This window comes from Suricata suricatta, chromosome 2, assembly GCF_006229205.1.
Source record: "Suricata suricatta isolate VVHF042 chromosome 2, meerkat_22Aug2017_6uvM2_HiC, whole genome shotgun sequence".
NCBI classification, from domain to species: Eukaryota; Metazoa; Chordata; class Mammalia; order Carnivora; family Herpestidae; genus Suricata; species Suricata suricatta.
The window spans coordinates 98,924,904-98,949,187 of record NC_043701.1 but is presented as its reverse complement, the minus strand read 5'-3'; the positions used below and the strand labels follow the sequence as shown (position 1 = coordinate 98,949,187).

The 24,284-nt window shown below is 42.3% G+C and overlaps 1 protein-coding gene across 6 annotated transcripts in view; it reads left to right on the top strand.

Moving 5' to 3' along the window:
- The window catches only part of OSBPL3 (oxysterol binding protein like 3), a 175,579-nt gene that overhangs the window by 137,179 nt on the left and 14,116 nt on the right, over positions 1-24,284 (top strand). For all 6 annotated transcript variants that reach the window (XR_003905087.1, XM_029930393.1, XM_029930381.1 and 3 more), the window contains 5 exons: positions 783-873; positions 4,616-4,866; positions 7,996-8,133; positions 19,656-19,719; positions 23,159-23,237. Coding sequence is in view for 5 of the 6 variants with exons in the window: in XM_029930393.1 (XP_029786253.1) it covers positions 783-873; positions 4,616-4,866; positions 7,996-8,133; positions 19,656-19,719; positions 23,159-23,237 (623 nt within the window). In the remaining variant the exon portion in view is untranslated. The remainder of the gene's footprint in view (positions 1-782; positions 874-4,615; positions 4,867-7,995; positions 8,134-19,655; positions 19,720-23,158; positions 23,238-24,284) is intronic.

Below are 24,284 nucleotides of genomic sequence, written 5' to 3'. Positions count from 1 at the left end.
ATGCAATTATATCTTCTAATTATTTTAATATAGCTATGATAATAATTTATAATATATAATAATACCATTTGATGTTAATGCATAAAAATCATACTTTCCTAGATAAGCAAGGATCATAGGTAGCCTTGCTTTGTGAAAATGTGAGTTGATAATTTTACACCTTTAGTATAGAAGTACTAATCTTATTTAATTTCCATGGGAGATTCTTTTTTCTCCCCACAAGTAGTTGAAAGACAAACTGTAATTGTTCTATGCAAACACTAACAAATTCTGAAAATGCAGTCTGAATTAATAAGAATTTTTGTAGTAACTAAGATCTTGAGTTGACTTGTGTTTTCTTTGAGATAACTTGTCAAGAAAGTATAAAAATTTTAATAACAGGTGTTTGCCGTGAACATCTCTTGGGCAGACTGGCAATCTGGCAATTGAAAGCAATGCAAAATTATTTTTGTAGGTTTTTTTAATGTTTTTTATATATTTTTGAGAGAGAGAGAGAGAGCATGAGCAGGGGAGGGTCAGAGAGAGAGGGAGATACAGAATCTGAAGCAGGCTCCAGGCTCTGAGCTAGCTGTCAGCACAGAGCCCATTGTGGGGCTTGAACCCACAAATTGCGAGATCATGACCTGAGTTGAAGTCAGATGTTTAACCGACTGAGCCACCCAGGTGCCCCATTTTTGTAGGGTTTTAACATGGGATTCTAAACGTTTGGTGATTTGGAGTAAAGGTTTAATGAAAATTTGGTTTGTTTATTCTTACTCTAAAGTATTTTTCTTTTCCCATAGATTTCTGAAGATGACTCCTATGTCAGTGACATGAGTGATAACCTTTCCTTAGACAATCTCAGTAATGATTTAGATGAGAGACAGACCCTGGGTAAGATTTCAATTATTTGATCTCTGAAAGCTTGCATCTTCACAGAATACTAATAAGCATTAATAGAGTATCTGCTGCAGGCATAAAATTGTAACATGTATCATATAAGAAAATTAAGATGTGGTCCCCATCCTTGAGGTTTATGTAATCTAGGTGGGAAATCAGCACTCACGTGTGAAATATATATTCATTCAAATAAATTTGTCTGCCCATGAAAAATTTGATCTTATAAAGTGAGGAAATACTAGTTATCATATAAATATCAAAAATTAGTGCAACAGATACCCCTAATATGGTCAGACATTTAGCAAGCATATTACAATAGAGCTTCTTGCCTTTAGGTATCTAGTGGTTTTCATGCTTTAGGAATTCTATGAGGCTTATATAGTAAAAACCCCTGATCTAAGTGGTAATTCAGCCTCAGTTTCTTTACGATAACACATTTAAAAGTAACAAACGGCTACTTCCTTAGAAGGGGGGTGGGGCCATCAGGATATCCTAGGATGTCCCTTTATTACTGGTTGATCTCAAGATCAAAATGATGCTGAGGAACTGTTAGTTTGAATTGTGGGGTACCTGGAGTGTCTGCCTATCCCCAGACAGCTCTGATATCGGAGTGCAGTAAGCAGACTGAAGTCTGTTTCAGAAGATGCACTTAAGAAGAAGTGGCCCATTGGACAGTTCTCTGCATGGGTCCTGTAGCATCAGACATTCCCAGTCTTGGTACTCAGTGTGTCTCGGGGACTCCAGGTTGGTCTGTGCCACATATTGGGTGCCCAGAGCACCACCTATTTTCATATCTATCCAGAGGACAGGGACTAATAGGATGGTGAATTGTTACATGAATGCCAAAGAGCCTACACTTTGGAGACCACAAAAAAAAGGCAGGTGATTTTATCATTCTCTGGAAGAACATCCTTTTAGCATCATATCTTCTAGAAGTCTGATGCTCACTATGCTCTATCTTGCTTGAAATACTTCCAGAGAAATGAACTTTTTTTGTGGAAAAGTCCAATGGTTCAAAGGAGAAGACCAGTAATATGGGAGCTACTTGTTTTTCTAGAAGAACAAGGTGAATTGAAAGAGAAATCAAGAAACATCACATCCCCTGACAAACACCACACACACTAAAATGACACTCCCCCTGTGGACGAGGAAGATGGACAAATGCTGAAGTCCTTTTCTCTTTTAGGCCTGAAGGAGGGGTCAAGGGAACCACAGGGATAGAGCGTTCAGAGGTCAAAGTTAGAAACAGAAGACTTGCCCTAAGACCACTGCTGTGCCGAGGTGACATCAGCCAGGAAAGGCGTAGGAATCAAGGAAGGTTCTATCTTATTCCACAGCCATTTGGCAGGAAAGCTGACCAGTGCATTGCCCTGGCTTCAGCAAACACTCGGCCAAATGCAGCTTTCTACTTCAACAGTATTTGGAGGCAAAAATAGGTGTCCTTCAGTTTAACCATCTCTGTGGAAGGTTAGGTCTCTAAACATCAGTACTCCACTGAAAAGATTGGATGTAGACATAACCTTTGTGTCATATGACACAGTTTTGCCTACAACAGGAAATAGGGATTGAATCCAGTTCTTGATAATTTATGATGTTAGAGTTTCTCTGAACCCATAGTAAATGCTAGATATTTAGAGTGATTCCTATGAATTTCTTTCTTCCCAAATCGGGAGGCAAATATTGGGATCTGTCACCATGATGGCTGCTGTGGGAGGTTCAGGGGTGAGGAATACAGATTCATGACCAGACTTCCTTGGTTAACCTCAGCTCTGTACTCACTGGTTATGTGTTCTAATGCCAGTTTCTTAAGAGATAATGTATGTAAAGTATATGTAAAAATAGATAATATATGGAAAATGGTTGAAGACTTGCTTGATAGGTATTCATTCATTGGTAGTAGTTGTTCATACCGTTTTGTTTCAAAATCTGAATTAGCAGAATCAAAGAAAATAGTTTGAGATTACATGGAAAATGGTTTTAAAAACCATCATCATTCATAGCTGTTTACTTGGGTAAATTAGATGTCTGCTTACACCAAGCAATTTAAACAAATTCAACGATTAATTGGATGTTTAGACTAACATCAGACTATAAAGTGTGACCCCAGTTACATACTTTTCTGTTTCTCAAAGCAGCCTTTTTTTTAGAGCGATTGGCTTTATAATGAGTATATGTTAAATATTTTTAATAAATAAATATATAGAAATAAAATGCCCCTTTCTCATGTGTTGGTGTAATGCAAAAGATTTTGTTTGAAAATAGGGTCAGCTGGGATGAGAAAAGAATTTCAGACCCTGAGCCAGTGCGAGTTGTCACAAAGGAAAAGATCGATAGATGTAAATACCTAACGTGTCAATGTCTTATTCATCAGCTAGCCACGTGGACCAAATTTAAAGATTAATGTCAATTGGGGATTTGATTGTAAAACAAATATAAAAACAAAAAATTATAGCCTAATATATAAATAGGAAAACAGATGATCCAGAAAAGAAAAAATATTTGTGAAAGAATTACTAGGAATTTGTTTTAGTATAAGTTAAAGCAAGGAAATAACACTGTGCACCCAACAGTTTGCCAAAAATTCAACACGAATGATGACAAGCCTGACAAGGCCTCAAGAGAGAGACACATGTATGCTGTTGATAAGTAGGAAATCGATGTGGCTTTTTTGAGGAGCCATTTGATCATATGAATCAAATGTCTAAAAATGTTTACAGTCTTTGACATAGTAATTCCACATCTAGATATCCTAAACAAATACTCAGATATAATCAAATATCAAGAATATAAATATTCAGTATTTGTGTTTTTTTGCATCATAGCAAAACACTGAAACTAATGGAAAAGTCCAACAGTAGATGAATGATTCAGTCGATTATGGCATATCCATAGTCTGGAAATTTTTTACAGTCATTATCAATGATGTTTTATTTTTTTTTTAATTTTTTATTATCTTTATTTATTTTTGAGAGAGAGAGACAGAGTGTGGCCAAGGGAGGAACAGAGAGGGAGACACAGAATCCAAAGCAAGTTACAGGCTCTGAGCTGTCTGTGCAGAGCCTGATGTGGGGCTTGAACTCATGAACTGTGAGATCATGACCTGAGCCGAAGTTGGATGCTCAACCAACTGCCTGACCCAGGTGCCCCACAAATGATGTTTTAGAAGAATTTTGAATAGTGTAGAGAAGTAGTTAAGTGAATAAACAGAACATAAACCTAAACATATATATGGAGAAAATACTACATGAAAACACTCCAAAACATAAACAGCTCTTATTTGTAGGTAGCAGGATAATGGATGACTTTCATTTCCCTTATGATTTTTCTGTAGTAAGCATGATTGTTTTTATCAGAATTGGACGTGATTTTTAAAAAGAGCTTAAAAGTTTTTAAGCAGGGTTTCAAGTACTTTTTAAAGATTTAAAGACATTTAAGATATAAATAGTAACCTGCTGTGAGCATAGAAATCTAGTTTCCAGTTTTATTGTAAGTGTATATAACCCATGAGTCACTAGCGTCTGAGCAGGAACTTGAAGACTTCCCTTGTGAATAAACTCTAATTTAGCCGTGCAGAATTCTTTTTACTTTCTGACGTTCAGTCATATTCCAGATAACTGAGATTAATGGTAAACTTGAGTACTGACTGGATAAGGTTTTCCTCTTGGGTGTTTTTGGGTTTTTTTCTAATGCTAAAATAAAAAGGCTTCTTAGATCCTGAGGCTGATTTCCCTTTCAGGGCCTGTGCTTGAAAGTGGTGGGGACACAGAGTCGAAGAGAAGAAGCTGCTTGCCGGCGCCGTGTCCCAACGCCAGTAACATCAGCCTGTGGAGCATCCTGAGGAACAACATCGGGAAGGACCTGTCCAAGGTGGCCATGCCGGTGGGGCTGAACGAGCCGCTCAACACCCTGCAGCGGCTCTGCGAGGAGCTGGAGTACAGCGAGCTCCTGGACAAGGCCGCACAGGCCCCCAGCGCCTTGGAGAGGATGGTGAGGAGTCCCTTCCGGCCGGGCTGTGTGGCCCCGACCCGGCCGTGCGCTGGCGGGCAGAGCCAGAGTGCCCGCCTCTTCCGCTTTCCGTTTGGATGAACCTTCCGGCGGATTCCTTTCTCACCAACGCCTAGTTCCCCTGTGCCTGGTTATTTTCAGTCACCTCGATAGGGTTTGCCACTTGGAAGCGTTTCTCCGCGACCGTTGCGGCCTGTGGGTAGTTCTGCTCTGTGGCATCCCTTTTCTCCAGAACCTTCCAAGTGATCGTTCTGCTCTGCCTGGCCAAAAAACACGGTCTTGAGGGCTGTCTGCATGTTTCTTTTTACTAGCCCGGGTGGACAGCATTTAATTGCTCGAGCTGTTTTTCTTGTCCAGGGTAAATTTGCCTTGAGAATGTTGTTATTTTGAGAGTTGTCCCACCAGCCACTAGATTTTGGAAAAATAACATTCGAGGTTTTTATGTAAGAAAGATTATTGTTCCACTCCCCCTCTTATTCTATAGAGTAAGTTAAAAAAAAAAAAAAAAGCTGTACTTAGAAAAATTCACCCCCTGTTCTCTACTCAGCGTTAGTTCCAATCAAGCGATGGGTCTTCCAGTGAAGGGACCCCCAGGAGCTTCTCATCTTTCCCTTGTCTTGTGGCATGGAGATAGGGGACCACGATTATAAGATGGTGGCCAAATAGCCTTTTCTGTGACCGGCTGACTTTGTTCTTTGAAACTGAGTATCCCTTCTTTTTTTGCTCCCTCATATGTTAACCTGCTCCACAGAAAGGTCATTGTTCAGCTGGAAGGCTGGGACTTCAGGGTCTTCTCCCAAATGCAGAGTCTCTGTCCTGGACATTTCCCGATGGGCCATATTGGAATCAGCACACCCTCTGGGCTTCACAGACCTGACCCTGAGTCAGGATGGAGGATACTATTCTTTTCTAAGTTCTAAGCATTCCCTAGTTTTGACCCTCATTAAAACTTCATTATTTTAGTGATTTGAAGATGAAAGGGAAATCGAACCCTGGATGAAAGAGACATCCCACTGTCGTTCCACAGTCTCTGGGGACTTCTCCATCAAAGAGACTTTCTTGATACTAATGATAATAAGACTTGGAGAGAGAAAAACAAGCTGCGTGTGTATGTGTGTGTGTGTGTTATCTTCTTTGTTACCCTTTCCCAGAGAATTTCTCCTGAACAAAGGGAGCTTCTAAGACAAGTGTGAAAAGTCACCCTTTGTGGACAGCTCTTTTCTTTAAAGAAAAGACTGACTTTGAAGATGAAAATATTCTTCAAGGTGTTTTATTCTTGTGGTGATTGAGAGCCCCTAGGATGTCAGCTGATTGGTAGAATTGACCTGGAGAAGGAGTTTGAGGGAAGGCTTTGCATTCCAGTAAAATGCATCTGGAAGGGAATGTACGGCAGGGCATGTGCAGGAACCCTGACCGTGGGCTGTTCACTGCCCTGCAGATCAGCTCTCGGCCCTGAATAGATTCTCTCTCATGTTGCCAGCCATAAAGGAGGATGCTTCATTGTGCCTGTTCCTGCCCTCCCCTCTCCCCGTACCTAGCATTATGGATGACACCAGGTTCTGTCATAAATCTTGTTATATTTTAAATTGTGAAGGTGACTCAGGGTCGATCCAACATTCCATAGAGACAATATGACATTCCATAGACCGAGTGACCTTACTTCAACCGGTAACACACACCTGGGGAAGCAAAGAGAAGAGCAGATGCCCAGACTTTGAGAACAAAGATGGAATTGAGCCTCCTGAATTGATTTTTTTTATAAGCTAACCAGATGCTCTACAGTATTCTAAAGTGTGAGTGGTTAAGGTGGGTCCTATTGCAGAAGGCTTAAGAAGAATTATATGACTTGTGAACATTTATGAAAGGCACTCAGACCCCCCCCCCCACCCCAGTATAAGAAACCCCATGAAATGTGCTGGGAAGGGGAAACATTGGGATTGTTACTGGGTTCAATGTTCTGCACCCACCCCCTGCCAAAAAAGGCAAAAAGAATAATGTGTCTCTTTGGTGCCCCCAAAGGAGAACTTAATGCTGACAGCCTCACAGTGAGTGCTATAGTTTTTTCCTTCCTTTTCCTTTTGATTTTTCATTTTTTCTTCCAGAAAGCAAGACTCTTTTAAAGGCCCTGTGTGTGCCCTGTCCTGGGGCTTGTTTGTTACCTAGACAGGAAATTACTATCACAGATTTTCTCATGTCAAAATGAGTTTGTAGGTTCCTACAGTATCAAAATAGGAATGGTTGCTTGTTCCTGAATCGTGGGAAGTTTGGCTTTTTAAGAAAATTTTTTAATATTTACCTATTTTTGAGAAGGAGGGGCAGAGAGAGGGAGACATAGAATCTGAAGCAGGCTCCAGACTGAGCTTTCAGCACAGAGCCCAATGCGGGACTCAAACTCACAAACCAGGGGCTCGAACTCACGGACTATGAGATCATGACCTTAGCTGAAGTCAGATGCTTGCTTGACTGACCAAGCCACTCAGGCACCCAAAGTTTGGCTTCTTTTATGCTCTTCTTCATTCTACTTCCTGAAAATTAGGAATCTCGGATATCATTGGGTTTAGAGGTCCTGGACTTAGCTTAACAGCTCAAAAACAGAGTAGTTCACTTGGTAAATATCTTCCTTTTGAAAGTGTCTTTTTAGGCATCAGAACAGATGGACAGTTTGAAAATGTTTGGTTCACTGGTCTCTGGGCCAAGATGGACATTATTTAAACCTGCCACTTTAAGGGGCACCTGGGTGGCTCAGTCGGTTGGGCGTCCAACTTCAGCTCAGGTCATGATCTCATGGTTTGTGGGTTCAAGCCCCATGTCGGGCTCTGCTCTGATAGCTCAAGTCTGGAGCCTGCTTCGGATTCTGTGTCTCCCTCTCTCTCTGCCCCTCCCCGCTTACACTCTGTCTCTCTCAAGAATAAATAAAAGAAAACATTAAAAAAAAATTAACCCTGAAACTTTAAGCCAGAGTTGGTTGGGTGGTCTCTAAACCAGAGATAAATCGTTGGCTTTCCAAAACACACCATAAAGAGAGAAATAAAGGGTTTGGTTTGTTTGTGTGTTTGTAAAACAATTTCTTGGTGACTGAGAAATAATACGGTCTTTCCTCCTCCTCCTCAGGTGTACGTGGCGGCCTTTGCCATATCAGCATACGCATCTAGCTATTTCCGAGCTGGGAGCAAGCCCTTCAATCCTGTTCTTGGAGAGACCTATGAGTGTATCCGTGAGGACAAAGGCTTCCGGTTTTTCTCAGAGCAGGTGGATGTGTACCCTTTCTGTTTGTTACATCCACTTTTGTCCACTGGTACTGGAGGGGTCGCTTATGCCTCCTATCGCATGTGCTTTTGAAGTATTTATTGTTCACCTTTCACTGGCTTTAAAGCTACTTAGATAATTACACATAAAATTACACAGACTTTTCTTTTTCATTAGCCAGAACATCTTTAACATATTTTTCAATTTGGCCACTTATTTTTTGTGGTTTTAATTTATTTATTCTTTTTTAAAATATAGTTTATTGTCAAGTTGGTTTCCACGTAACACCCAGTGCTCATCCCCAGCAAGTGCCCTCCTCCATGCCCACCACCTTCTTTCCTCTCTCCCCCACCCCCATCCACCCTCAGTTTGTTCTCAGTATTTAAGAGTTTCTTATGGTTTGCCTCCTTCCCTCTCCTTAACTATTTTTTCCCCTTCCCCTCCCCCATGGTCCTGTGTTCAGTTTCTCCTGATTTGCATATGAGTGAAAACATACGGTATCTGTCCTTCTCTGCCTGGCTTATTGCACTTAGCATAATACCCTGGAGTTCCATCCACATTGTTACAAATGGCCAGATTTCATTCTTTCTCATTGCCATGTACTATTTCATTGTATATGTAAACCACATCTTTTTTATCCATTTTTCAGTTGATGGACATGTAGGCTCTTTCCATGATTTGGCTACTGTTGAAAGTGCCGCTATGAACATTGGGGTACACGTGCCCCTATGCATCATGCTCCTGTGTGTATATAAACCACATCTTCTTGATCCATTCATCTACACATTCATTACACATATAGAGAGGGAATGATTTCCTATCACCTGAAACCTAATCGCCCCCAGGCACAGGAAGGTACTGGCAATGCTGAGCGCTTTGACCGTATGCATCCACAGCGTCCTTTGTGTTAAATCATAGTGAGACAACTTTTCAAACTCTGATTTAAGGTTTAGAGTAAGATGCACCCTTACTTGTTGACCTTGTCCTCCTGGAGGGTGAATGCCCCCATCAGAATGGATAGCATCAAATAATGGCATTATCCTTGGTTTCATTTAAGAGGAATCATTCATTTACGTATTTATTTAATTGCTGAGTCTTTCCGGAGCACCGAGCGCTGAATGATTCTGGAGCGCGTGATACGTATCCCATGTTGTTCCAGGTGTGGAGAGACCGCGGCGGGCTGGGGGCTGGGGGCAATGTTTTTCTTCCTCTACTGGATGGACATACTTTATGTAGCCTGAGGTCCTTGAGGTTCCTCAAGACTTTCCTACCTAAGCATTTCAGGTAATAATATTTAGGAACAAAGAGCAGGGTCTCCGGAGCCGGCTGAGGTTCGAATCCCAGCTCTACCTCTCCCCAGGTTTGTAACCCAGCGCAAGTTACTTCGTTTCAGTTTCCTCCTTAAAGTGGAAGTAGTGACAGTGGTACAGACCTCAGTCGGCTTTGTGACAGTTAAATGGATACTCTCTACAACGCACTCAGAACGGTGTCGGCTACATGGAGTGTAAAGTGGTATCTGAGTGTCCGCTGGCATTATTATGACAGCGTGGTTTGCGGTAGTGGAATATTGGGAACATCCCAAGGACCAGTCAGTAAGGAGTTACTTAGCTAAAATAGGATGCATTGATATGGGAAATAAAAAATAATCCTCTCACTCCTGCTTATGACAGCGACTGGATACGTCCACCCTCTGTAGATCCCTAAATGTCAGCCCAGGAACACAAAACACAAAATTGCTTTGATATATTTCTCTCCTCCCAGTTCTTCAAAAACTGAGGGAAAATGGGTGGGTTGCTAGAATATTGTCATCCCTCCTGTTATCTTGCCGCCCCTTTATCACTGGATTTGCGTTTGGAGGGTAGGAAGGGAAAGCTGGTGTAGCTGAGAGATTTAATGAGTATGATGCTTGTCTTAGCTATAAATTACAAGCAGTATTCTCTGAAACCCAAAGGAAAATGAATATACAATGATTCCGAAGCACATTTTTAGTAGATTTCCAGTTAGAAGCTAAAACAAGAAATTAAACACTGATCCTGGGGATGTGGGGCGTTAAATCAGTCGTTAAAAGAATCAGATAATTAGATTCAGATTCAACTGGGTTATTTAAAAACTAATGCTGAAATGGAATGAGAATAAATGAAAATATAATTTGGTTACCATGGCATTATATGCACTTGTGTGAAAAAATAAAGGCCTGAAATAGCCCAGACTACAGCAGACAATCAGGACAGGATGAATGGTATAAGGAAAGAGTAGTAACGTGAGCTGGTGTAAAACTGAGCTTCAATCCCATGAGCCCCTGACAGGGCAGGGCCAAACTCAAGGTCTGCTTGTGTACCTCCAGTGGGGCCCTGGAGAGAGAAAGCAGAGCTCCTGGGCACTTGGGCACAAAGACAGAAAGACCGTTACATAACTCAGTCTTTGGTTCCGTGAGATGGATCCCAAGGAAATAAGCAAGAAAGACATCTGGTCATTGTTAGTAGTAGAGGGTGTGCTGGGTGTAATGCAGACCCGCTTTCCGACCCTCACCCCACCACGTGCTCTGTGTGTGACCTTGTATAAGCTGCTTAAACTTTCTGAGGCTCAGTAGTGTCCTTATAAAATGGAAATGACAATGCTTAGCTCATAAGTTGCAGTAAGTCTCTAGTGAAACAATACACTGAGATATAAAATACATGCACTGAAGACAGTAAACGTTAGGCACATGGTTATTGCTCTCATATTTAGAGGCAGCTTTTAAAATGCTTTTTAATATGCAGTGTTAAGAATAGTAAATAAGATATCCTGTATCTAGTCTGCTAATTCAAGTGGTTTGAAGGGGGCCCACTGTTGTCACTGGTGAGTCTCTGACAGGAAGCCAGCCACGAGGCAGCCAGGAGTCCTCACAGCTGACGTCCCTGTGGTAGTCCCAGCAATCCTGATCCTGACGGAGCCACGGCACCTGTCTGTATTTTAGCCTCTGGCCTCTGATAGCTGGTCCTTTTACACCCAAGAGTGGATGACTCTTGGAGGCGGAGACTCACCTGAGCTAATCCTTTAAGAATGGTATTCTATGCATTTGCTATAAAAAAATAGACCTTTTATGGGGACCAGAAGACTTTGGTCACATGACCCGACATACTTTCACCATAAACAGATGACTTGGGAACCGAGAACTTAATCACCAGGTAAGTGCACAATAAGAAAGTGGCGGCTGTGGAATTTCATGTGCGCTGCTGCCCATTGCCCCAGGAGCGGAAAGGGTTCTGTCCAGGGCTGCCCTTGTCCTGGCCACCAGGAAAGTCTTTGGTTCACCCTCCTGCACGCCCCCTCTCACCCTTGTTTGTGATGACCAGCTGACCCACTGTGCAAGAAGACCTGATTGAACACATCTCAGGAGCCTGCCAGGGTGTTTATTGTGTTTCATGGCGGCACCTGCCAGTGTGGCCCTTTTTGCTTCCAGCCCAGAGACGGTCTTCCTTAATGGAGACAGCGTGACTCTACCATCATGCGTCGTACACACGTGATAATACTTTCTGAATTTGGGGCCGTCTTTGCTTATGTACCTCTCCGCAGTGAGTGGGTTTTACTGAACAACAAATGTATAAACCAGGGAGGACCTCCAAATGAGTACTTTAGGGTAGAAGTAAATTCTAACCAGGTCATTGACAGAAATCGTGTATCCGAGGGAAAGGACCTGGAGGGAAACGAGTAACATGGCTCTTCCACTGAGTTGTCTAGATTTGAAAAGCAGTGTCTGTCCTTTTCTTTAAGCCTTGGGAGGTTGTTGCTTGGAGGTTTGGTTGGGGATGTGGATGTTCAAAGTGGTCAGAAGTCATTGCTACTTCACAGAGTTTGGCTACATCATTGTTGGCGCCTTTGCATTGTTTCCCACCTAAACAACCCCAAAATGCAATAGGAAAATGACTCCTGGGGTCAGAAACCAGAGAAAGCAGTTGCTGTTTACCTTTTCCTCACAACAATGAACTGTTAGGTTTGCAGAGTAAGTGCTTTATGCCTTTCAAACTTGTGCAGAATCTTATTTGATCTTCAGCATCGGCAGATGAGGTGAAGATCCGTTCTAGGTGAGAAAACCAAGAACTGGAACATTAGCATCATGCTCCGCATCGGAAATGCGTGAATGTTTCCATTCAGGGCCTCCCTCCCTCACCTTTCTTGGGTCTCTTGTAAGTGTAGTTACTCAGAGCTGCGGGAGCCACTGGCTGCCAGTGGAAATAGAGCCTTATGTGCACTGAGCAGACTCTGGGACTTGGCCTGCCCTTGTCACTCACACCTTTCATCCTCCAAACCCACATAGGACTTTGTTCCCAGCTCGCATTTTGGTCTGGGGAGTGGCCTCTGTGAATGAGCAACATTCAGGAGTAAATTGTAAGCATTCCTGTCCTGTGTTCTAACCTCTGGCAATTCCACCTTCTCTGGGGAGGAGTATGCTTTGTGCCAAGAAATGTGATTCAGCGTTGGTTGTCTAAATAAGCCCACAAAAAGGGAAATTCAGAAACGACTTCCTTTTTCTGAGGTCCTTTCTGAATTCCCCCTTTTTCTCCTCCAGGACCAAGCATCCTGCTGGCAGGTTCTTCCTTACTCAGTTCCCCTCTTCCTGGCAGAGCTAGCAAGCTGGCTCGGGGCTTCATCAGGGGCTGGACTGGTCAGAGAACTTGTTTCAGTTGCCTTTGCTTCTCTTTTTATACCTTCGGGAAAGGTTTGGTGTCTAAAGGCTACACTGTTAAGCTGTTAACCTAAAAGTGACTATTCCTGATCGTCTGGAACTTCAACTGTCCGGTCACTGTTTGCATCCATTTTACAATGTATCCCACCCCCCACCCCCTGAGACCCTCCCCTCCCAGCCATGTGCTGTTGAGAGTTCATGACAGAAAAGGCAAATGGAGTGACTGAAAGTTACTAAAATGTAAGAGATTCAAATGAAGTCTTTTTTCCTTTGCTCTCCAGCCTCAGCCCGTTTTGCTTTTCGGTTACTCATCAAAAGAACTCTGAACATACTTTCTTGGCCAGACTTATAAATACCATTCCTATCACTTCTCTCCCTGCCCATCACCTCTGACTGGTTCTTTTATCTACTCGTAAGCAGAGTTAGTTATGACTGATTAAAGTGGCATCTTATTTAAAGACCTTATCAGAAAGGAAATTCAGGCTGTTCAAATAAAACTGGCAGCAAATGGAATAAAAGGCAAGTAAACTAGTGCTTTTCACTTCTGGTACAAGTCCTCACCCTTCACATGTTTTTGTTTATGTTTTTGGCAAGAAGCCACATGTTTGTCAAACCAAGCAATTAACTCTGAACACGGGGAAGAGGAAATAATTGGCAACCGCATTCTCCCAAAGATCAGGCCAGCATCCTTGGGCATCAACCTTAATAGCTCTCTCTTAGAATCCGTATCTATTTATCAGCAAGTCCTGGGATCTTCTTATTTCAGAAACCTTCCTTCCGAAACCAGCCATTTTCACCGCCTCCCCCACTGGAGCTGGCCTCCAAGCCCAAGCCAAGGTAATCAGTGACTAGGATTGTTCCAGTAGACTCATTAACTGGTGTCTTGTTTCCATAGCCAATTACTCACCGAACAGCCAGAGCAGTTGCTTCAAAATGCAAGTAACAGCTGCTCTAAAACCTCCAATGATTCCACTTGTCATTTGGAATGAAATCCAAACTCCTGGCCATGGCCCCACAGGGCCCCCGCCCCCACCAGATGCCAGCTCCTGAGAGCATGCGTGTCCCACCTCTGCTCATTCAGCATCAGGCACACTGGCCTGTGCCTCTCTCAAAACCCACAGAGCGTTCGCCAGCCCTGAGCAGTACCCGTGTCCTCCGTCTGGGTGGTCTTATCCCAGTTTTCCATGTCGTTAACTTTCTTATTTCTCTTAGCTCCAGACACTTCCCCCGTCGAGTCCCTGCCCTTACCACCTCGTCTGGAATAGCACTTCCCACCCCCCATTCTCACACCTTGCTTCCTTGTCCGTAACGCATGGCCCTGCTAACAAATCGTGTACTTCTGTCTTTATTATCTACCTCGCGGTCATGAAGGTTTTGTTTCTTTGATTTCTCATTGTGTTCCCAGTGGCTAGGGCAGTGCCTGACACATCATCTGCTTTCTCTTTCTCTTTTCTTTTTTCTTTCTTTACTTGTCCTTTTTTTTTTTCTTTTTTTTACTGATTAGTCAGTGATAAGTGCTGTGGGAAGAATGACCACTTGGTCCCCTCTCTGCATGATTTCTTACCTGACACTTGTCCTGTTTTCCACAAGCTGCCCTTCAGGATAGGAGGCAAGTCAAGAACTAGGAAGACTGAAAAACTAGGTCTCTGGACAGCTGCAGAAGTGATGGACCTAAGGGATATTTTTCTAAACCTAAAAAAGATATACTTACAAAAAATACACAAATATTGAAATATACTCTTTCCCCATCTGCTTCTCCCTATACCACTTGCCTCATCTATAAAGTACATTCAAAGCATAAATCAAAAATGATTGGGCCATAATCAGAAATGATTAATGATCAGATAAATCTTGAGATCTTCAGATAAATTATAAGAAATTTCAACCAGTAGGGGAACTCACTGGCTTTGCTCTTATGGAAAGAAAGGTGTATGTAAACGCCTGCACAGTAAGAACATATAGACTAATTTCCTGAATGTTTGGGAATCTTTACTGATTAGAAATTGCTCTTGTTTGATTGTGATGGAGAGAAAGAGGGGAGAGGGATGCTGAAAACCCATTTAAATTGGATTTATCCAGTATCCTGAGAGACAAGACAGTGTCTGTTTCAGGGCTGGGTCAGTTCAGGCACAAAGTCAAAATCAAATGCCTTTCTAGGTTACGTCTGGGCCTTGGTGTAAGCTTTTTCCAATTGACTGACATCCAGTGACGCTGGGATTTGAAGACAACTTTGGGAATGGATGTTAGATGTAGAGCATTTTGAAGTCAAGGGACCCTCAGACCTCATTTTACAAAGAAATAAACGAAACTCAGAATAGAAAGTCAGACTAAAAAGATTCTTTGTCTGTCCTCAAGGCGGGATCTTAATGGTGTGCTGAGGCTTTGGGAAGGGACCAGAGCCCAGCCTTGAGAACAGCCACAGCGAGGCAGCTAGGACATAAAGCAAAGAGCGTTGGACTTGAAATCAGAGGACCTTGGTTTAAAGCGCAACCCCTTGTCACTTATTAACTGTGTATCATTAGACGGGTCCTTTGTTTCCTAATTTATAAAATAAGGCGAATGAAGACACAAGGTTACCATGATAACTAAGTGGAGATACTACTCATGAAAAATGGTTAAAATTCAATCTCTGCCCCTTCATGCCAGCGTATCCTCCTGACATTTTACTTGTGTCATCTTTTTGTTCGCAAAGTCACTGACCCTGTTTTACAGATGAGCTATAACTCAGGCCCAGGATGTTTAAAAACTTGCTCAAGGCCATTCGGCCAGTGGACGGTGCTGCCTGGTTAGGACCCACAGATGAACCCCCAAAGTCTCCCTCATTCCCTGCCCCTTAACGCAGCACACGGCAGATGTTCCAGAGATGTTTCATTAGTAAGCACCTGTTGTGAGGAAATATATCAAACAAGACACCAATTTCATTTTCCTGGGAAGCTTTGTGACCTTCCTAAAAGCAACGTGCACCAAAGAAATCACTCCTAAAGGCCTTTTATAGCCAGAAAAAAAAATAGGCAAAATCGTTGATATTGTGAATGTTGAGATTTATTCATTCAGAAAACATCCTTTGAACCCATGTAGAGGCATTTTTATGTGTCCGACATGATCGTTTTAAAAGGTGGAAGTTGCATTTTTATGGGACATATGTATGCTTTATGGACTGATAGGGCTCCTTTTATAATTCATGTGGACAATATATTTATCCCTGTTTTATGGGATTTAAAATTACTACAGAAGAGGTTTATAGTTTGTATATACTGTGCTTTGCTTTAATGTTTATATTTGGCCCCACCTATAAAATGCCAAATTGTTGATCAAGGCTATGAACCCTACATTCTTTACTACATTGTTTCTATGGGAATGAATACAATCTACTTTGAATAATTACTTTAAAATATGCCTACATTATGGGGGGAGGGGAACATTCCTTAGCTCCTCACCTGCTGCAGGAGGAAGTGAGGGCAGAAGAAGAGTGCGTGTGTGGTCTTGCCTCATTTAGTTTTATATGATCCGAAGGTTTAAAAATTAACTCCACTGTTTTCATTGATAGCCGGGGGAGGGGGAGGAATGGGGCGGGCGGATTGGCAGTGGAGAGAAAAGGGGACAGGGATGCAGACTTTTGTGATATAGAGTATCTCCAAAGGAGTTCAATTAAAAAGAAGACAATGGGGCATCTGGGTGGCCCAGTCGGTTAAGCTTTCGACTTTTCACTCAGGTCCTAATCTCATGGCTTGTGGGTTTGAGCCCCGTGTCGGGCTCTGTGCTGCCAGCTCGGAGCCTGGAGCCTGCTTCAGATTCTGTGTCTCCCTCTCTCTCTGACCCTCCCCTGCTCGTGCTCTATCCCTCTTTCTCAAAAATAAATAAACATTTAAAAAATAATATTAAAAAATAGGGGCACCTGGGTGGCTCAGTCGGTTAAGCCTCCGACTTCGGCTCAGGTCAGATCTCAGGTTCGTGGGTTCGAGCCCCACGTCGGGCTCTGTGCTGACGGCTAGCTCAGAGCCTGGAGCCTGCCTCCGGTTCTGTGCCTCCTTCTCTCTCTGACCCTCCCCCTCTCATGCTCTGTCTCTCACTGTAATAAAATAAAACATTAAAAAAATAATAATATTAAAAAATAAAAAGGGAGATAATGAAGGCCAACAGAGAGTTGCATTTTTAGGAGTTAGGCTTCTAAATCATGCTGGATGTAAAAATGGTCCTGAACAATTTCATCGGCACAGAGAGGGGCTACTTTTATTATTATTATTATTCATTACTTATATAAAACCCAGTGCCCGTCCCAACAAGTGCCCTCCTTAGTGCCTATTACCATTTAACCCATCCCCCACACCCTCATCCCCATCAACTCTCAATTTGTTCTCTGTATTTAAGAGTCTTTTATAGTTTGCCTCCATCTCTGTTTTTATCTTATTTTTCCTTCCCTTCCCTATGATCATCTGTTAAGTCTCTCAAATGCCACATATGAGTGATAGCATGTAATAACTTTCTGACTGACTTGTTTCACTTAGCATAATACCCTCCAGTTCCATCCACATTATTGCAAATGACAAGATTTCATTCTTTTTCATCACTGAATAATATTCTATTATATTTGTGTGCCATATCTTTATCCATTCATCATTTGGTGGACATTTGGGCTCTTGCCATAATTTAGCTATTGTTGGTACTGCTCTATAAACATTGGGGTTCATGTGTTCCTTCAAACCAGCATTTTTGTATCCTCTGGATAAATTCCTAGTCATGTAATTGCTGGGTTATATGGTAGTTCTTTTTTTAATTTTTTTGAGGACCTTCCACTCTGTTTTCCGGGGCGGCTGCACCGTTTTGCATTCCCACCCATGGTGCAAGAGGGTTCCCATTTTCTCCACATCCTCGCCACCATCTGTTGTTTCCTGAGATATTAATTTTAGCCACTCTGACCGGTATGAGGCTGTATCTCATTGTGGTTTTGACTTGTATTTCCCTGATGATGAGCATCTTTTCTTGTGTCCCTTTGGAGAGGGGCCACATTCTTAAGAGGTCTGTGGTAACTAAAACCATCCAAGGGGCAGCAAATTTGCATCTCCATCCCCGTATCAGATCTAGGATTTATGTTCGTTGAGACCAGAAAGATACCCTGCACTACTGAAATCGGGTCAAGCTGGTACAGTTGAATTGCCAGCAGTTAGATGTGTATGTGGCGTGACCCTATCCCTGACCTCCTCACCCACGGAGTGGCACATATGAGTGGCTTTCTTACCATGTCCTGGCTACAGCTGGGGGCCCGGAGCCGGGCGGTTGAAGATGCATCATCTCCTCACTGAAAACCACTGGTATACACCCAGACTGCTGGCTTCGCCTCTCTTTCTTCCCTCTCCGTGTGTTTGGGAAATGTTACTTTGTGTCTCTGGGTTTGGTCTCCTCCTGTGTGATATGAAGATGTTAGGCTAGATGCTCTCCGTGTAAGATACTCACTAAGAACTAGCCAAGTCACATTTTGAAACGCTGCTAACAGCGTTAGTCTGGTTCCACTGGTACTGAATTCTAATAATGGTACATACGCCACCCACGTGCCCGGAGTTACTAAGATAACGAGGAAACCTAACTCAGGAACCCTTTTCTCTTTAGCTTCTTCATTAGCAAATAAGACAGAAGGGACGACCCCAGTGACTAAACTTGCAGGGGGATGTGCAACAGTCTCCGTTTGGGGGGATTCTCTTTCCTAGAACAAAATTATATATTTACTCAAGATATTTTTATCTTGACAGAAAATGAATAAAATATTTATCTTAGCAGCTGCCTAATGTTTGTTCAATAATTGTTTGGCTTCTTTAAAAAAAATCTTTTTTTTGCCCTGGGGGCACCTGGGTGGCTCAGTCGGTTGAGCATCCGGCTTTGGCTCAGGGCATGATCTTGCAGTTCGAGGGTTCAGGCCCTGTGTCTGGCTCTGTCCTTATAGCCTGGAGCCTGCTTCGGATTCTGTGTCTCCCTCTCTCTCTGACTCTCCCCTACTCATGCTCTCTCGCTCTCTCGCTCTCGCTCTCGCTCTCTCAAAAATAAATAAAACATTAGAAAAAAATTTTTTTAAATAAATAAAATAAACATTTTTTTAACCTTTCATTTTATTTTTTGAGACAGAGCATGAGAGGGGGAGGGGCAGAGAGAGGGAGACACAGAATCCGAAGCAGGCTCCAGGCTCTGAGCTGTCAGCACAGATCCCAACATGGGGCTTGAACTCGTGAACCGCGAGTCCATGACCTGGGCCAAAGTCAGACACCTAACTGACTGAACCACCCAGGAACCCTGGCTCTTTTTTATAGAAACACTATTCTTTTAAAAAATTACCTTGGATCAATATCAGTCTTTTAAGTGATTCGAAAAGAGGCTGGGCTTTGCGATACAGAGCTTTCAAAGAAGCAAAATCTGAGCCAGAGCGTTTTAGTGTTGCTCAGAAGTAGCATTCTAAAATATCTATTATGTGACATCTTAATTAAAACATTTGTGGGTACTTTCACAACAGCTAATAGTGATTTTGACACTGGTAGCCAATGTCAGATTATATGGTTTTTGAACAGACACCTTTGCTTTTGTCTCACACCTTTCAAAACATTTCTTTATCCTCCACATTTACCTCTTTAACTGTTTTTCCCAGAGCTTCCGGAGGCTTCCATTCGCTTGATTTCTTCTTAGACCTAAGGAATTTGAGCAAATCAGGGCTGACTGTATCAGGAGCGCCCTCTTGAGGACAGACTTGTTGAAGGAAAATTAAAGTTCTCATTCACTTACACACTGCACACTGTTACATCTCGAGGCAAGGGCGAAGGAACGGATGTGATGAGACACAAAGGTTAATTAATATTTTGTTTTCTGGCTTTTACTTTAGGTCAGCCACCATCCACCTATCTCTGCATGTCACGCTGAGTCTGGAAATTTTGTTTTCTGGCAAGGTAATGTGCTAATATATTTGGCCTCCATCATTTTTTGGTAATGTTATAGATTTGTTTTATTCAAGAGCTACTGCAAGTGCTTGTTAAGATCAAAAGTGGGCCCTGGACTTGGGCTTTTGCGGATGGATTTACACTACTTGGTGTTCATGCCTCTCCCGTCTGAACAATTACTGATACTTGTCTCCTTCATAATTAAGGATTCAGGAGGATAATCTAGTTGTTCCCTTAAAATAAAATCTCCATCTATGTCTGGGCCGCCACCCTTTTATTCCTATAACTTTTTCTCTAATTCTACAGTCACTTGACACGCCTTGTGTATTTCAAGAGAGTATTTACAGGCATTTATCAGAGTCTAGACAACAGGGTTCTTTTTGCTTTTGAAAATTGTAATTTTATTTCTAAACATCACATTTTAGATTGCTGACTTCTTTTTAGTCTGGGGGTTATTATCCCTATATTGAGTTTTTGGATTTGGGAGGAGGGTGGGTTGTTCTGAAGAATAAATAAGACTGCAGATATTTCCCAGATGGATTAATTAATTTTGTTAAGTTATATATTTATTCAGAAGTTAGAGTGTACTTTAGAAGGAAAATTTGAACACCCTGGGTTTTCAAACAGTGAGCGCACATAGTTTTTAAAGCATTTTTCTCTGCTAACAGTGATAATACCTGAATTACCACATTGTCTTTTTAAAAAAAATTTATAGGTGCCTGGGTGGCTCAGTCAGTTAGGTGTCTGACTTTGGTTCAGGTCATGATCTCACAATCCATGGGTTCCGGCCCCATGACTGGCTCTGTGCTGACAGCTCAGAGCCTGGAGCCTGCTTCAGATTCTGTGTATCCCTCTCTGTCTGCCCCTCTCCTGCTCATGCTCTGTCTCTCTCAAAAATAAAATACACATTAAAATTTTTTTTAATAAAAATATCTATAGAAGTTAAAAGATATAAAAGAATATTTTCTAAAAAAAAAAAACAAAAAAACAAAAAAACAAAAAAACCCTTCCTCCACCCTAGTCCCCAGCCACCCAGTTCTCTCTGGAGAAGATAATATTACCAGGTCAGGTTACAAGTACCATAGTTCCCTTTCTGAATATTTGCCACTAAAGTTTAGAATTGAAGCCTAATTAGAAACTTCTCTAACTTTCACTGAAACCATCTGGGAATAATTCTTAAAAGATCTCTAGTCTCCTAACTGCCAAGAGTCATTGACCCCAGAAGTACATTATTATTAGCATTATTAAGTGATGTATTTTGCAGTGGGAAGGATTTTCTCCCAAGTCATTACTGTGTGCTCCTTGCCTTACACAGCAGTATTCTCCTCAGCCTCCCTCTCTTCTTTCTCGTCAGCCTTTCCTAGCAATCTCACCTACTCTCATAGGCTCAGGACTCCCACATCTTACTTTTTTAAAAAATTTATTCTGAGAGAGACAGAGAGACAGAGAGAGACAGAGAGAGAGAATCCCAAGCAGTCTCCGTGCTGTCAACACAGAGCCTGATGCAGGGCTTGGTCTCACAAACCCCGTGAGATCATGACTTGACCCCAAATCAGGAGTCAGATGCTGAACCGACCGAGCCCCCCATGCTCTCTTTTCAATCCACTCTGACACTTCTCTGCCTTTTAACCAGGTTGTGTAAGCCACTTACATTTTTTATGATTACGGATGAAGTCGGGTTTCGATGTGGCCTCTTACTGTGTTTCCCATGTGTTGCCTCTGCTCTTTGTTCCCTTGTTCTCTTTCTCTGCCTCCTTTGGGACTGAGTACTTTCTCTGATTCCATCGTACCTCCTTTGTTGGCTTATTACCTATACCTCTTTGTTTCATTGTTTTAGTTGTTACTTTAGGATTTATATTATGTATCTTTAGTATAGTCTATCTTCAAGGAATATTATGTTTTTTACATAGAGTGTAAGAAATTACAAAAGTATCCATCCATTTCCCCTCTCCTAACCTGTAACCCTGGTGCTGCTGTGAACATAGCACTTTATTTACGTATTTTATAAGCCCCGCAATACGACATTACTGTTTTTGCTTCAAATAGCCAACTATCTTCCTTTGGTAACAACTTTACTGAGATATAATTTGTATGTCATGCAATTCGCCTGTCAAAAGGTACAATTCGCTGAGTTTTAGCACATTCACAAAGTTGTCCAGTTATCATCACAATCAATTTTAGAACGTTTTCATCACTCCAGAAGAACCTGCCCCCACCCCAACTTCCAATTTCCATCAACTTCTTCCATCCTTAGGCAAACCCTCACCTAATTTCTATCTCTGTAGAAATGCCTGTTATGCATATTTTATAGAAGTGGGATGTGGCCAGGGGCTGCCTGCTCCCAACCCCGTCCCTCCCCTGTGTCATGGCCAAGGCCGCCCTCCTTCCACCTTGCTCCGCCGTGGTCTGTGAATCGTCACACAGTGGCCAGAGGCACCACCTGTCTCTGCCATTCTTTTTCTAGTCCTTTTTTAAAATCCTATTTCTACTCTATTCTTTTTCCATTTCTGTCTCCCAGTTGGCGCCACCATTTATGCAAATGAGAAAACTATGAGGCCATCTACAGATCCTCCCTGTCTTTCACAGTCAGCACCTAATTTGTCAGCTAGTTCTATTTCTACTTGTTCCATGGTTCTGGGATCGTTTCCTTCTCTCTCTCTCTCTGCTACGGCTCTAGGTCGCTTCTCCCTCACTTATCCTTGGAGCAGGGACAGCAGTCTTGTAACCTGTCACCTTCTTCTCCTCTCCTGTGCTCCTGGTCCACTCTCTGTATTGCTCCCAGCGGCCTCTGCAAAGGCTGTGTCTAATCAATCGCCTGAGTCTTCTGTCTAACCAAACATCTTACTTTCTCCCAGTGTATACACATCAGACATCCTGGTGTGGCTTCTAGAGCCCATTGTTTTCGTACTCAGTCTGTCTTTCTGCTCGTCTCGCTAAACAATCCCAGACCTGTGGCATGGAACCACACCATGGTCTCTTAGACGTTTTTCCTTTGAACAAGCTGCCCGCCTTCTATTGCCTTTTCCCTGTGTACTGGACTCTGCTTATTCTTCAAAGCCCAGTCTGAGTGCCCCCTTCAGACAGGCCTCTTCGGATGCTTTTCCCCAGCATATTGGCCGTTTCTATGTCTGTGGTTCCATTTCTTCTTAAACATACTCAGTTCCAGCCTGTGCCTCTCTTTGCGGGCATTACTTGTGTTCACTTTGGTCTCCCTTTCATACCGTGAGTTCTTCTAAGAGAGGGACCTTATCTTAGAATTTTAGTTCCCCAGATTCTGTTCCAGATACTCAATTGGTACCTATATTGAATGAAAACTTATCCTGTGCAATAATGAATTTTATTACGAAGAGGTGGTTCTGTATAGTGGTGGATCATTTATCCAGCCTAAGAATTCTTTGATCTGTGTAGCTCGCCTTTTAAATATGTACTGATTGGTATTTCATTTCAGATGTGAGATGGAAAAACAAATTCTGGGGCAAATCCATGGAAATCGTTCCCATTGGCACAACCCACGTGACTCTGCCAGCGTAAGTTCTTCTGCGCTCAGGAACTTGATACAATCCAGGGCTAGGATACAGCTTTAGGAACGTCCCCCATGGTGTTGAGTATATGGTTTTTCTCTTTTACCTTGTTGGACAGTAAGTTCACATGTACCTCATTTTGACAAGCTCACGTTTTCTCTCCTTCAAACGGAAATGCTACCTGGAAACCGAAGTTCCCTGAACAGAAGCTCTTTGGAAACTCCTCCCCACTTTCTAACAAAATTAAGAATGGTAGTTTTGCTTTAACATTGCTGTCCTACCTCACTGTCAGAATTCCTTTTAAGAAAACGACGGTCTTGATCCTACAGAGATATACTGACGCTCATTTACAAAGCCAAGTGACTGTGAGTGTGGCCTCTGGGGCTGGGCTAGGAGGGCCACGCTGCCACTTACTACAGATTCTTGGGCACGCTACTTAACCTTGCTGACCACCAGTTCCCTCATGCATAAAACACGAGACATAAACCACCTACTTTGCAGGGCTTGTGAAGAGTAAATGAATAATATACATAAAGCTCTTTAAAAAGTACTTGGCACATAGCATATGCCATGTAAGTGGGCTTATTACCATTATCATTGTAATTATTGTATGAGTCCATAAGTATGAATATTTTCTCAATGTTAAAAGATTTAAGATATGTGTATCTTAAGATTTATATATAAAATGGGATGACTGAGTGGCTCAGTTGGTTAAGCGTCTGACTTCAACTCAGGTCATGATCTTGTGGTTCGTGGGTCCAAGCCCCACACTGGACTCTGTGCTGACAGCTCAGAGCCTGGAGCCTGCTTTGGATTCTGTGTCTCCTTCTCTCTGCCCCTCCCCTGCTTGCACTGTCTCTCTCTCTCTCTCTCTCTCTCTCAAAAATAAACATTAAAAAGTTAAAAAAAAAAAAGATTTATGTATAAAATCGATATGTGTCTCTGCATATACACATATACATACATATACACATATGTGTGTACATATATACACATACGTGTGCGTGTGTGTGTGCATGTTTGTCTGTATGTAGAGAGCAGATTGTGGAAGAT